Below are 14420 nucleotides of genomic sequence, written 5' to 3' on the forward strand. Positions count from 1 at the left end.
GCACCGCCCCTGGCAGGAAACCCTTTGTCCTTATCTCCTGCTCTGGGAGGACTCCCAGCAGCAGGAGGGCAGACTTGTGTCTCGGTGGCAGCATCCATTTTGTGGATGCTAAGGCTCTGTCTGATTTTAACCGGGGTTAGGGGTTACATACATGTCGTGTCCCTCTAGAAGGGTGGAATGCTAACCCCGTCGCCAGAATTGGCGAGGGGTTAGTATTCCAATTCGTATGACACCTTACTCGACATGTTTTGATAAAGCGATACCAGAGTTGGCATATAACCGCGAGGATTATAATGCACTTAAGAGTATATGGTATGCGATATCATGGAAACGGCTAAGGGATGGATCCCGAAAGCCGCAGACAGGCTCAGCTCATGCCAGAGCACCATCTCACACGATTCCAAGCACTCTGCCTTCAGGATTGTTAAGGCCTGCCATAGGAGTGACTGATAGGAGATCTGTGTGTCCATTTTAGGGTTAGATATAGGTATACTATATCTAAAGCAAGGGGTGAGTACACCACCTTGCCCCAGCTGTCGTGCAGCCAGTTGTGTCAGTTTAGATAGTCAGCCCAGGGGTGGCATAATACATGCTTCAGCCCCTGGGAGACTTCTGGGTACCTCAGCCCTGGGTACAGGGACTTAGAGAGGGCCCAGTGCCAATTCAGTACCTGAGTACAATTTGGAGAGAGAGAACAGCTAGGCTGTGGGTCTGATTAGCAGGCCCACAGCCAGGGAAAGTCGTAAACCAGTGCAGCCAAAAGCAAAAATCTGGGTGATCATAGGATTGCAGACCCTACTCTCCTACATGACCCCCCCCCAAACTTTGGGACAATAAACTAACCTTGACCAGGTGAGTCTTCTTGCTCTAAGTGGAAATACCTGGAGAGCCCATCAGCATTGCTGTGATCAGTACCAGGTCTATGCTCCACTGTAAAATCCATCCCCTGTAGGGAAATGGACAACCTAAGCAGTTTGGGGTTTTCACCCTTCATCTGATTTAGCCACAAGAGGGGCTTATGGTCTGTCTGAATGGTGAAGTGAGTGCCAAACAAGTAGGCCCTCAGCTTCTTCAGGGCCCAGACCACAGCAAAGGCCTCCCTCTCAATAGCTGACCAATTTTTCTCTCTGGGTGTCAACCTCCTACTAATGAAAGCAATAGGCTGATCATTACCATCAAAATTCAGTTGAGACAGAACAGCCCCCACACCCAACTCAGAAGCATCTGTTTGGACAATGAATGGCTTGGAGTAATCTGGACTCTTTAGGATAGGTGCTGTGCACATGGCCTGCTTTAGGTCATTGAATGCTTTCTGACAGCTTGCTGTCCACTGAACTTTCTTTGGCATCTTTTTGCTTGTCAGGTCATTAAGAGGGGTCACTATGGACCCATAATTTCTGACAAACTTCCTATAGTACCCAGTCAGGCCCAAGAAAGCTCGAACCTGAGTCTGGGTGATTGGAGGAGTCCAGTCCTTGATGGCCTGTATCTTACTCTCCAGTGGCTGAACCTGGCCTCCACCTACAAGGTGGCCCAGGTATACAACCTGTGTCTGCCCTATCTGGCACTTTATGGCCTTGATAGTGAGGCCTGCCTTTTGCAGGGCCTCTAACACTTTCCTCAGGTGGACCAGGTGATCCTCCCAGGTGGAGCTAAAGACAGCAATATCGTCTAGATATGCTGCACAGAAGTCATCCAGCCCAGTGAGGACTTGATTCACCAACCTTTGGAAGGTGGCAGGTGCATTTTTCAGTCCAAAAGGCATTACCACAAATTGATAATGCCCTCCAGGGGTAGAAAATGCTGTCTTGGGTTTGGCCTCCTCAGCTAACCTGATTTGCCAATACCCAGCTGTCAAATCAAATGTACTTAAGAAGTTGGCAGAAGCCAATTTATCTATAAGTTCATCTGCTCTTGGTATTGGGTGGGCATCAGTCTTAGTGACTGCATTGAGGCCTCTGTAGTCTACGCAAAACCTCATCTCTTTCTTACCACCCTGGGTGTGAGGCTTTGGCACTAGAACTACTGGGCTAGCCCAAGGGCTATCTGAGGGCTCAATGACTCCCAGCTCCAACATTTTCTGCACTTCAGTTTTGATGCAGTCTCTAACATGATCAGGCTGTCTGTAGATTTTACTCTTGACAGGCAGACTGTCTCCAGTGTCAACATCATGGGTACACCAATCAGTTTGGCTGGGTGTCAGAGAGAACATATGTCTGTAGGATTGCAGAACTTGCCTGCAATCCTGTTGCTGATGTTCAGTGAGGCTGCCACAAAAGGCAACACCATCAACTGATCTATCATCAGGATTCTGAGTGAGCAGGTCTGGGAGAGGGTCACTCTCTTCCTCCTGTCCCTCATCTGTGGCCATGAGCAAGCTCATGTCCTTCCTGTCAACATATGCCTTGAGCCTGTTAACATGGAGCACTCTGAGAGGGCTCCTGGGAGTTCCAAGGTCCACCAGGTAGGTAACCTCCCCCTTTTGCTCAATGATGGTGTGGGGCCCAGACCATTTGTCTTTCAGAGCTGCTGGGGCCACTGGCTCCAGCACCCACACCTTCTGCCCTGGCTGGTACACAGTCAGAACAGCCTTTTGGTCATGCCAAGCTTTTTGAAGTTCTTGGCTGGCCTCAAGGTTTTTGGATGCCTTTTCCATATACTCAGCCATCCTGGAGCGGAGACCAAGTACATAGTCCACTATGTTGGTTGCAGGCTTTTTGAGAGGTCTCTCCCATCCTTCCTTCACCAAACACAGGGGTCCTCTCACAGGATGTCCATACAGAAGCTCAAAAGGGCTGTAGCCAACCCCCTTCTGTGGGACCTCTCTGTAAGCAAACAAGAGGCAGGGGATCAGGACATCCCATCTTCTCCTAAGAATTTCAGGTAGCCCATGAATCATCCCTTTGAGGGTCCTGTTGAATCTCTCAACAAGCCCATTGCATTGTGGGTGGTAGGGTGTGGTGAACTTGTAGTTCACACCACACTCCTTCCACATTGCAGTCAGATATCCTGACATGAAGTTTGTACCTCTGTCAGAAACGACCTCCTTAGGGAAACCCACTCTGGAGAACACTCCAACTAGGGCTCTTGCCACTACAGGTGCTGTAGTGGTCCTAAGGGGAATAGCTTCAGGATACCTGGTGGCATGATCCACCACCACCAGTATAAACTTGTGCCCTGATGCTGTCTGGGGTTCCATTGGACCAACAATGTCAATCCCCACTCTTTCAAAGGGAACCCCCACCACAGGTAGTGGTATGAGGGGGGCCTTTGTTGTGCCACCTGACTTACCACTGGCTTGGCAAGTGACACAGGAGCGACAAAACTCCTTGGTATTCTCATTCATATGGGGCCAGTGAAAGTGTGAGACAAGCCTGTCCCAAGTCTTTGTCTGACCTAAGTGACCTGCAAGGGGAATCTCATGGGCCAAGGTGAGAAGGAAACCTCTCAGAGACAAGGGGATGACCAGCCTCCTGGTTGCACCAGGCTTGGGGTCTCTTGACTCAGAGTACAGGAGTCCATCTTCCCAGTTACCCTGTGGGCACCTGTGGCATTCCCTGCAGCCTCAGCAGCAGCCTGCTGTCTGAGGGGTTCAAGGGAAGGGCAGCTCAACTGTTCCTTCCCCAGGTCTGCTCTGGAGGGTCCCCCTGAGCCCAGAAACTCAACTTGATCAAGTTCAAGCTCTTTAGGCTCAGTTTCCCTCAGCTCTTCCAGATCAGCCTCCTCAGAGACTTGATCCTCAACCTGGGGCAAGGGGGAAGGCAAAGCCTTACCCTTACTGCTCTTCTTCTTGGAAGGTGTCTGGTCCATCATTTCAGGATCCAGCACCTGTTCAGTGGGGCATCTTCTGGCCTGTGACCTAGTCACAGCAAGCACATGTGCTGGCAAGCCTAACATCTCCATGTGAGTCCTCTGCTCCACTTCTGACCATTGTGATGACTCCAAATCATTGCCCAACAAACAATCAACTGGGAGGTCTGAACTGACTACAACTTTCTTTTGTCCCTTCACTCCACCCCAGGAGAAAGCCACAATTGCCACACTATGGCTAGTAGTGACATTGCTGGCATTGGTCACCAGGAAATCAGTACCTGGCATGATCTGTCCAGGGTCCACAAAGTTAGGTGTCACCATGGTGACACTGGCACAAGTGTCCCTATAGGCCTGAGCCATTTTGCCATTTATCAAAGGTGTCTGCCTGTATTTGCCCAACGTATTGGGACTTATTTCAGGGGACATATCCATATCCCCTGTACAGACAAGGACAGCCTGAGTGAGTGTACCAACTAAGTTGTCAGACCCCTCAGTACCCAAGGTTAACCCAACTAATGCCTTGGGAGGTACACTACCACTACTGACTGTACTAGGGGGTGCAGTTGCCTTAGGGGCTGTAGTGGCAGGAGTTTGTCCTCCTCTTTTGGTGCACTCACTAAACCAGTGAGATTTACTTTTACAGTACTGGCACCACCTTTTCGACTGGCCTTCTTGAGTCTTCTTCTTCTGGGAAGCCTGACCCCCACCCTCTTTGGTTTGTTGGGGACCTGGTGAAGACTTCTGGTCATTTTGCTCATTCTTAACATTACCCTTCTGGTCTGCTTTCTTCTGACCACCCTGGTTCTGGTTCTGGTTCTGCTTGATCCTTGTCCTGACCCATTTGTCTGCCTTCTTTCCCAATTCTTGGGGAGAGGTCAGATCTGAATCAACAAGGTGCTGGTGCAACAACTGGTTCTGACAATTGTTTAAAATTTGTTCTCTCATCATTAGATTATACAATCCTGTGTAATCTGTAACCTTGCTACCCAGCAACCAGCCCTCCAAAGCCTTAGTGGCACAATCCACAAAGTCAGACCAGTCCTGAGACTGAGTTTTCTGGGTGTCTCTGAACAGCAACCTGTACTGCTCAGTGGTTAAACCAAACCCATCAACCAGTGTATTCTTCAGGACCTGGTAATTGTTAGCATCCTCTACTCTTGTAGTGAGGAGCTTATCTCTACCTTTACCATCAAAGGAGAGCCACAGTATAGCTGCCCACTGACTCTGGGGAATGCACTGCACAGTGCAGGCCCTCTCCAGAGCAGCCATCCATTTCTGGATATCATCCCCTTGCTTAAAGGGGGGCACTATTTTTGTCAGGTGTTTAGTATCTAAACCCTTCTCTTTTTCTCTTGGGAGATTGCTGCCACCAGTGGGAGCTAACCCACTCATCTGCTGCTCTCTTGCCAGGGCAAGCTTCTCTTTGGCCAGGGCAATTTCTTCCCTTTCAATCCTTAGTTCAGCTTGTCTCATCCTAGCTTCATGCTCCCTTCTCTGAGGGGAAGTAAATCTCCTCTGTGGAGGATTCCTTCTCCCCTGAGAAGAGGCATTAGAGTGCAGAGATCTATTGGAGTCCCTAGAAGGAGATCTATCTCTCCTAACTCCAAGGTTAGGCCCACTTCGGGTTAGTACTGGGGGTCCCCCAGATCCTAGCCCAAGTAAGTCTAAGTTGGTCCTGGTTAGCCTTCTGACTACCTCAAGACCTTTGTCTACCTCATCCCCAGAGAGTTCCTCCTGATCCTCCTCCTCCTCAACTGCATTGGCAATGTTGGGGAGGTCTGGATCCCCAGAGGTACCCTCTAAGGCTGGCATATTCCCATCTAGCTGAGAAAGCTTTCTCGCATCATAAGTCTCTAAGAGACCTATTAAAAAGGGAATGGTGGGGTTAGACCCCTGCTTCAGTTTTCTGGAGACACAGATTTGTCTCGTCTCCTGGAAACTGAGAGCTGCATATCTTGAAGTGACCTGTGGAGGGTCAACACTGACCAGGGGAGTCTCAGTAGATTCTCCCTGGGTAGACATGCTTTTCTAGTGAGGTGTAAGTGGTGCACTTACCTACACTATATGTTTGCCTACTGATCCCTTGCTAGAGTTGTAGTTTAGGGTGTGCTAGGCCCTAGGAGCTACAACAGCTGGTTCAGTAGAACTCAGAGTATTCTAAGCTAAGTTATATGTACCTTTAGTACTTATGTGATCTTTCACAAGATATTCTTAGGGCATGTGTGGTAACACAACAGCAAGCTCAAATCCCAACCGCTGCCCACCAATGTGAGAAGTTGGCCTGATGTGCAGTGTTCACTATTCTAGTGATCACTATATATCAGTCCAAACAACCCTTATTGATGATTGGTTGTAAGTCAACCTTATAGACCTGCTATCCTAGTAGCATGGATACGAGCAGTCTAAGGCTAAGACTCTAGAGGGCGTGTTAAGCCAGCTGTTTTACCATCACATTACCCCTTGAACACCCAGTGAAAGGACACCACACAAGTGTTATGAAAATAAACAGTGTATTTATTAGAATCACAACAACCCTGTACTCTTTATGAGGACAGGGTGCTAGGCACACAACAAAACTCTTACGAAAATACTTAAGTTAGCACGTTATACACAAATGCCCGAGGGGCACGAAAAACCATATACTTTAAAAGTGGAATGCGAAATTACTAGCAGGTAAGTACAGTACTAATAGGCTTTGGAATCGCTAGGACTTGACTATAGAATCGTTAGATTACTTCTAGGAGACCTAGGGGACTCGGGTGCAGAGTGTGCACCCTCACGCGGGATGCGGGACAAAGTCTATGGAAGCTAGTAAAGGCAAAGTTAGTGTTCACGGGCGAACCCGACCTGGTAGGGAGAAAACGACAGTGGATCCTGACCCTAGGATAGTGAGGCTATGCTGGGACACCGAAGTGCCGAAGTTACCTAGCCCAGGGGCTGCAGCTGCATAGGTCTGAAAAGACGTCGGGAATCTCGTTGCCGGACCAGGAGCCTGGAAGAAGGAAGTTGCTGGCAGGCGACCAGTGAAGGAAAGTTCGATGGATCCAAGCCTGGATCAGGGAAGAAGAAAACCTGAAAGCAGAGGGGACCAAGTTCTTGAATCACTAGCCAGTGATTAAGTGGGCACCAGGATGGCACCGGGCGAAGTCACCGCAGTCAGGTGAGTGGGCGCTGCTGGGCTCTGCAGTCTCTCGGACCAGGAGGCGTTGTCGGCGACCAGGATGGAGGTGAGAGCTGTCCCACGAAGGTTCTTGCTGTCGACGTCGCTGGACCCAGGATTGGGCAACAAGTCTTGGCAAATGCAAGGCCCACGCGGTGGACCTAAAATGGCGTCTTAGCCGGACCAGGAGGGTCCAGGGTACTTCTCCGATGGAGGGAAGCAAGGGCCAGTCTGGAGCAACCAGACTAGCAGCAGTGATGTCGTCGGGCGTCGTTCAGAAGGCCACAAGCCAGCGGGCTAGTAGCCAAACAACGCGGTGAGCAGCAAAAGCAGAAGGGCCCCACGCAGATCGTGGAGATGCTGGGAGGCTGCACTTCGGTGCTGGAGCTGCTCAGGGTCGGGGCTTCTCGGACCCCAAAGCACTCACCAGGAAATTACTCGGCGGGCTTGCTGTGCAGAAGTCGTACAGTCTTGAAGATGGCGGTCCCTCGAGGTCTCGTCACACCCACGAATCTCAGCGTGACTGATGATGTAGGTAGAGGTCAGAGGTGCCAGGGAAGCCGGTTCTCGTCGAGCTGGGCAGTCTTGATCCGGAGGAGAGACTTGCAGCAGACCGCAGTGTTCTTTAAGATGGTGCCTGCGGATGCAGGGTGACTACTCCTTAGTCACAAGGGAGAAATCTTAGGAAGAAGTCTTGAGTTCCTTTCGTGGAAAGTAGTTTCAGGATTCAAAGATGATCTGATTTGGAAGGGGGCCAGTTCCTACCTTTATCCTGTAAAAAGGGGCTGGCACGCGACTAAGTCCTGCCCTAGGGGTGGGACTAGGAGGGGGGTGGTTACACCCACTTCCTTGGCGGGCTTTTCCCCAGCACAGGGTCTGGAGTGACCCTGGAACTGGTTCCAGCCAGCCTATGCACAGTGAGCACCGGGGTGCCACGTGCAGTCACCTTCCTCTGAAGCCCTGCCTACCTACAATACACAAACCCTGTCTGGGACGGTGCTGGCACCGCCCCTGGCAGGAAACCCTTTGTCCTTATCTCCTGCTCTGGGAGGACTCCCAGCAGCAGGAGGGCAGACTTGTGTCTCGGTGGCAGCATCCATTTTGTGGATGCTAAGGCTCTGTCTGATTTTAACCGGGGTTAGGGGTTACATACATGTCGTGTCCCTCTAGAAGGGTGGAATGCTAACCCCGTCGCCAGAATTGGCGAGGGGTTAGTATTCCAATTCGTATGACACCTTACTCGACATGTTTTGATAAAGCGATACCAGAGTTGGCATATAACCGCGAGGATTATAATGCACTTAAGAGTATATGGTATGCGATATCATGGAAACGGCTAAGGGATGGATCCCGAAAGCCGCAGACAGGCTCAGCTCATGCCAGAGCACCATCTCACACGATTCCAAGCACTCTGCCTTCAGGATTGTTAAGGCCTGCCATAGGAGTGACTGATAGGAGATCTGTGTGTCCATTTTAGGGTTAGATATAGGTATACTATATCTAAAGCAAGGGGTGAGTACACCACCTTGCCCCAGCTGTCGTGCAGCCAGTTGTGTCAGTTTAGATAGTCAGCCCAGGGGTGGCATAATACATGCTTCAGCCCCTGGGAGACTTCTGGGTACCTCAGCCCTGGGTACAGGGACTTAGAGAGGGCCCAGTGCCAATTCAGTACCTGAGTACAATTTGGAGAGAGAGAACAGCTAGGCTGTGGGTCTGATTAGCAGGCCCACAGCCAGGGAAAGTCGTACACCAGTGCAGCCAAAAGCAAAAATCTGGGTGATCATAGGATTGCAGACCCTACTCTCCTACAATTGGTTTTTAAAGATGTATAAATATATTCATTTGTTTTCAAGTTTGTTTACAAAATCTCAAAGCAATTAGAGCCCACAGAGCAAGTAAAATCATTATCTCACAGTGCACTCAAACACCACCAGACATACAACTAACAATCATACATGACACAATCATACTACATCACATAGTTAAACTAAACAATTCAATAAATATTGTAGTTCATTTGATAGATACATAGAACAAACATTACAAGGGAGGTGCCGACAAGCGTTTCGGAGTGGGATGACAAACCCACAGTTCCTTCGTCAGGGCGCAGCAGGTTAGTAATTCATTAGGTGATCTATTTTCATCCAAAACAATCTGGTAGTTTCTTATGTGTGGTGCAATAGGGCTCTATATAACAATGGTATTGAATAGGGGTGGGCGTCAGATTTCATTCCGCTCGCGGAAATTGCGATAATTTGACATGTTAGCATTCTGTGGAGAGCGCCAAAATGTCAAAATGTCCATGATCCACAAGCGTAGCGGAGATTTGTTTCATGCTCGCACTTTGAAAATACGTTCTCGCGTGCGTGATCACCTTAACGGGATGCCCACATTCGCCGACGAGTTTTCCGATCCGTTCGCGTGCTCCACGAAATGTTGGTAGCCGTTTGCACTATCTCGTGAGAGTTCACGCCTGTGATCACATCATTCGTCTCGCGATCAGGAACCGCAAGAGTATGAAATCTCAAACACGTCATTCTCTACCACGAGCGAGAGTCATATCCAACGCGACAGGGAGCTTGAGAACGTTAACAAGTCATTTTGGACGCGCCATCGACACCAGGCGGAAGTGTGGTGAAGCTCGAGAACTCGAACACGTAAAGTTTTCAATCTGGAGAAGAATTTCATCTCTTTTTTTTTTTTTTTTTTTTTTTTATTTGCAAGACATGTAGTGTAAACAAATGAAAGAGAAGATACACACTGCGTCACGCCAACAACCCGGAGGCAGGCCGCTATCAATTAGAGCATACAGAAAATTGCAAAGAAACAAACCAGAGGCCGACATCTGACCGGGTCAATCATGCAGAGATAAACATGAAATACAATAAAATCTATAGCGTGCGCAGTGCAATATCCTCGAGGAAATGGTCATGCTTTTCTCATAGTGCCTCAGACAATTGAAAGATAACGAAGAACGGGGAAGCCGCTCCTAAAGAAGCAGCGGTCAACCATCCGCTGCAGCGGCCCGTGGATAGGATACGTCTAACAGCACCATTGTTTCTCCCAACAGGACCCCCCAACAAGGTAACCCAAAAACCGTCTAAACATAGGTGCAAGTACTAAGAAACAGCAGTCATACAACACTTCAGTCCACAAAAGAGACGCGCTGGCCCACAACGGATCACTCAGAGAGAGGGCAGGTCACAGTCAGGGCGTGTGTGCAAGATCATCTCCTCTGCGCCCGCGTAGGCAAAAGGGCGTGTAGGGGGGGAGGGGGGGAAGGGGCAATTAATAGGCCACAGGAGGGTCAGCGGAAGCGGGAGGCCAGGGACACGGTCGGGGCTAGTGGGGGCAGCAAATGTCGAGCGCGCGTCAGGGCAGGACCTGACCGCAACAGCGCCACTCCTTGGGACGGCAATCGGTAACCCATTCAGCGCGCACACTCAGCCCATGTCGTCTGAAACACTCGCAGCGCGTGGAGTACCTGAGGTGTCTGATCTCGCGCGTGCTGCAGCCCACTGCACAAACGGGCCCCATATGTCAGCGGGTCTGGAAGCGGTGGGCATGGTCTCCCAATAGTGTGCCAGTTGTGTGTGGCCATAGGTCACATCCCTAATCCAGCCCTCGAAGGAGGGGAGACCCGGCCTGCCCCAGTGTAGTGCAATCTGACGTTTGGCGTATAGAAGGAGCAACGCATGCAGTTTCCTGTCGCAGGGCGTAGTGTCTTTAACATATCCCAGCAGACCCAGCAGTGGGGACGGAGAGTCATTTCTTTGTATGATGTGATTGATGGCAGTAAAGATTTCCAACCAGTACGTGCACAACTTGGGGCAGCTCCATGCCATATGAATAAAGGTCGCATCCACACCCCCACATCTCCAGCAAGAGGCGTCTTCACGGAGACCCATACGGTGTAGTAATGTCGGAGTGCGGTAATATCGATGTAAGAATTTGAAGTGGATAAGTCTTAATCGATAATTAGGGGATAGGGCTGTTAGTTGTGCACAGCAATATTCCCATGTGTCATCCGGCAGCTGATTTTCTAGGTCAGCAGTCCAAGCGTGTTTGGCCGTAGCCTCTGTCACCGGGGCCTGCTCCTGCATGCAGTTATACAGTCTGGACACCAGTTTTTTCGGGGAAGGTCTTGATAGCAAGTTTTGGAGGGCGGCTAGTGTGCAGGGTTCCTCCGGGAAGCTTGGTCCCATCTTCTTGCAAGATTCCCTAAGGGAGTGATGTAGCAATGTGTCAGCAAATGAGCAGGGCTGGTCGTCCCCACCAGCGGACATCTCGAGAAAAGTACCATCCGGATATAAGTCAGCAAATGTGAGAAGGCGAGTGTCACGGATGGAGAGGACCCCACCCCTTGCTGTCAAACAAGGCAGCATCGGGTTACCTCTCAAGGGGATGGCTGGCGCATAAAGCAGGGGGAGACCGGCTCTCTTCCGGAGCTCTCGCCAGGACCAGCGGACCATTTCCACCGTGTCCACCTCACGCGACGGACATGTGACTTTACCATATAACGCCACCTGTAGGGGCAATGGGGCGACCACTGCTAGTTCCACCGCCGCATGCGGCTGGTACGGGGTGGGGTAGGCCCAGAAGTGCAGGAACTGGGCCTGCGCACAGAGGGAATATAGCTTCAGGTCAGGGGCACCCAGGCCCCCGTGACGGAGTGGAAGCGTGAGTAAGTCCCAGGAGATTCTGGCCTGACCGCCGGCCCACACCAGCCTCAGCAGCAAGGAGCGTACACGAGCATGGAAGGCCGCTGTCATAGGCAGTGGTACGTTGACAAACAAATATAAGAATTTGGGGAGGACCACCATTTTAGCCAGTGCAATCCTCGCGACCAGAGACAGCGGTAGCTTGTTCCAAACTTCGACCTTCCCTTCCAACCAGTCCACCGCCCTCCCGAAATTCAGCGACCACAACTCCTGTATATCTCGGCTGATCCAGACACCCAGATATTTGACCGCCTCCGTCTCCCATCCGAGGGGGTAATCAGGAGCAGGGCGATCAGTGCTCTCCGTCAGTGGGAACGCCACTGACTTTGACCAGTTGATGGAGATTCCCGCCAGGCCCTCAAATCTCACAAACTCACGGAGTAGCGGATTTAGGTTATCTTTAGGATTCAGGACGTATAGGGTAACATCATCCGCGTATAGCGAAATCAGTAAGCTTCTAGCACTAAATCCAATGCCTCTGGCAGTGTGGTGTTGCCGTATTCGAGCCGCAAGCGGCTCCATTGCTATCGCAAAGAGTAGCGGGGATAGAGGACATCCCTGCCTAGTACCTCTTGAGACATTGAATGGTTTGGAGATGAGACCATTAACGCTCACCCGGGCCCTGGGTGCTGTGTAAAGGAGCTTGATCAGGGTCATGAAGTTCTGGCTGAATCCCATCCGTCCTAAGACACGGAAGAGGTAGGGCCATTCCAAGGAGTCAAAGGCTTTGGTGGCGTCAAGGAACACCACCGCCGCCTGTACAGATGGGTGTAAATAGTGAAGGACAGAAAAGATGGTCCTGAGATTATGTGATGTCGCGCGGCCAGGGATGAATCCCGATTGATCTGGAAGCGCAATCATGGGCAACATCGGTTGTAACCGATCTGCAATGACCTTCGCGTATATTTTAGCATCCACGTTTATAAGCGATAGGGGCCTGTAGGAGTCTAGCTGTTGTTCATCTTTATCCGGTTTGAGTAGCGTGATAATCAGTGCTTCCCGCATGGAGTCTGGAAGGGAATTTGATTCGAGAGCCTCGACGAATACAGAGTGTAGTCTCGGCGCCAGTTCAGCTACATAGGTTTTATAGAAGGAGGTTGTCAGGCCATCGGGGCCAGGGGCTTTGTTGGCCGGCATGCTCTTAATTACCTGGGCGATGTCTTGGATTGTGACTGAGAGGTCCATGTACTGTCTGTGGTTATCGTTGAACCATACGAGTGCTATGGAATCAAGAAAGTCACTCAGTGAAGGCGGTGCTGTGGGTTGTCTCGAGGTGTACAGGGTAGCATAGAAGTCAGCGAAGGCGCCCAACACTGCCTCTTGGCCCGTCACTAAGTGTCCGGATGTATCATAAATAGTGTGTATGTAGTTCGAATGTGTGCGAGGAGTAATCAGCCTGGCAAGGGTCCTGCTCGGTCTATCCCCTTCCCCGTATCTGCGCGCTTCAGCCTGTTTCCCCAGAAATTTCACCTCCCGCTCCGCTTCCTCATTGAAGGCTAGCAGCTTGGTTTTTAGAGCGCCAGCATTCTCCAACGACGGATCCGAGCTAAAAGCAGCGTCAAGATCTTTCAGTTCCCCCTCAAGTGTAGCTAGCGTGTCCCTAATGGAGCGGAGGACCCCTGCTTTTCGTGCTATACACTGACCCCTGATTACAGCCTTGAAGGCATCCCAAACTATAGCCTCGGATGAGGCAGAACCAGCATTCTCCTCAAAATATGTAGTGATGTCCTCTCTGATCTCTTCTACGAACACTGGGTCTGTGAGCACGTGAGGGGGAAGGCGCCATTGAAACACCCTGTGAATAGTGTCGGGAGGGCTCATTTCTAACATACACGGAGCATGGTCCGACAGTGACCTAGCCATAATATCAACATTCGACACCCATGTCGCAACTTCAGGAGATACCAACCAGAAGTCAAGTCTAGACCAGGCAGCTTTATGGCAGGTGTAGCAGGTTCCCACCCTGACCCCCGGATTTCTAGCTCTCCACACATCCGAAAGCAGACCCTCATTCATGACATCAAATATCGCCTGGCGCGCTCTAGCATGCTGTGGCCTGCTCACACCCTCACGATCCATGTCATCATTTAATGCAACGTTGAAATCTCCCCCCAGCACAATCGTCTGGCAATGCAGCAACTCAATTTTCGCCCAAACACTTCTGAAAAAATCAGGATCGTCCACGTTGGGGCCATAGATTGCAGCCAGGACAATGGGACGCCCCTGTAGAGACCCATGGAGCAAGACATACCTTCCCTCCACATCTCGTATCTGAGAGAACTCCCTCCAATCCAGCCCCCTGCGAATGAGTATGGCAACACCCCTCGCATAACTGGAGTAGATGGAGGAATAGACATGCGCCCATCTGGAATTTTTCAATCGGGCCGAGGGGATCACGTTTAAATGAGTTTCTTGTAGGAAGCATATATCAACATTGTGTCTGGACAACATGCCATGCAGTAAACGGGCCTTCTTGTAGTCCCCAAGGCCTCTAATGTTCCAAGTCCAGAGTTTGATACCCCCCATTAGAGTGCAGTACAACCGAGGATTCCCCCTACGCATCCCCGCTCACAGAGGCCAAACGAGTGCCCAGCTATCACATCTGCAGACCCAGCGCGCAAACATATAGACATGTGTAGTAGTACATTGCACTTAATACGAACAAAAACTCGCAACTCGTGAAATCCCCCCCTCCGCCCCCCTCCCGCAGCAACCCCCCAATTAGG

The 14420-nt window shown here is 50.7% G+C and overlaps 1 protein-coding gene across 1 annotated transcript in view; it reads right to left on the reverse strand.

Moving 5' to 3' along the window:
- LOC144826173 (embryonic protein UVS.2-like) overlaps positions 1-13515 on the reverse strand; it is a 160600-nt gene extending 147085 nt beyond the window's left edge. Inside the window, exon 1 of the mRNA XM_078684568.1 lies at positions 12589-13515. Coding sequence (XP_078540694.1) covers positions 12589-13515 — 927 coding nt within the window. The remainder of the gene's footprint in view (positions 1-12588) is intronic.
- Between the last annotated feature and the right edge of the window lie 905 nt (positions 13516-14420).

Source organism: Lissotriton helveticus, chromosome 3_2 (genome assembly GCF_964261635.1).
Source record: "Lissotriton helveticus chromosome 3_2, aLisHel1.1, whole genome shotgun sequence".
NCBI classification, from domain to species: Eukaryota; Metazoa; Chordata; class Amphibia; order Caudata; family Salamandridae; genus Lissotriton; species Lissotriton helveticus.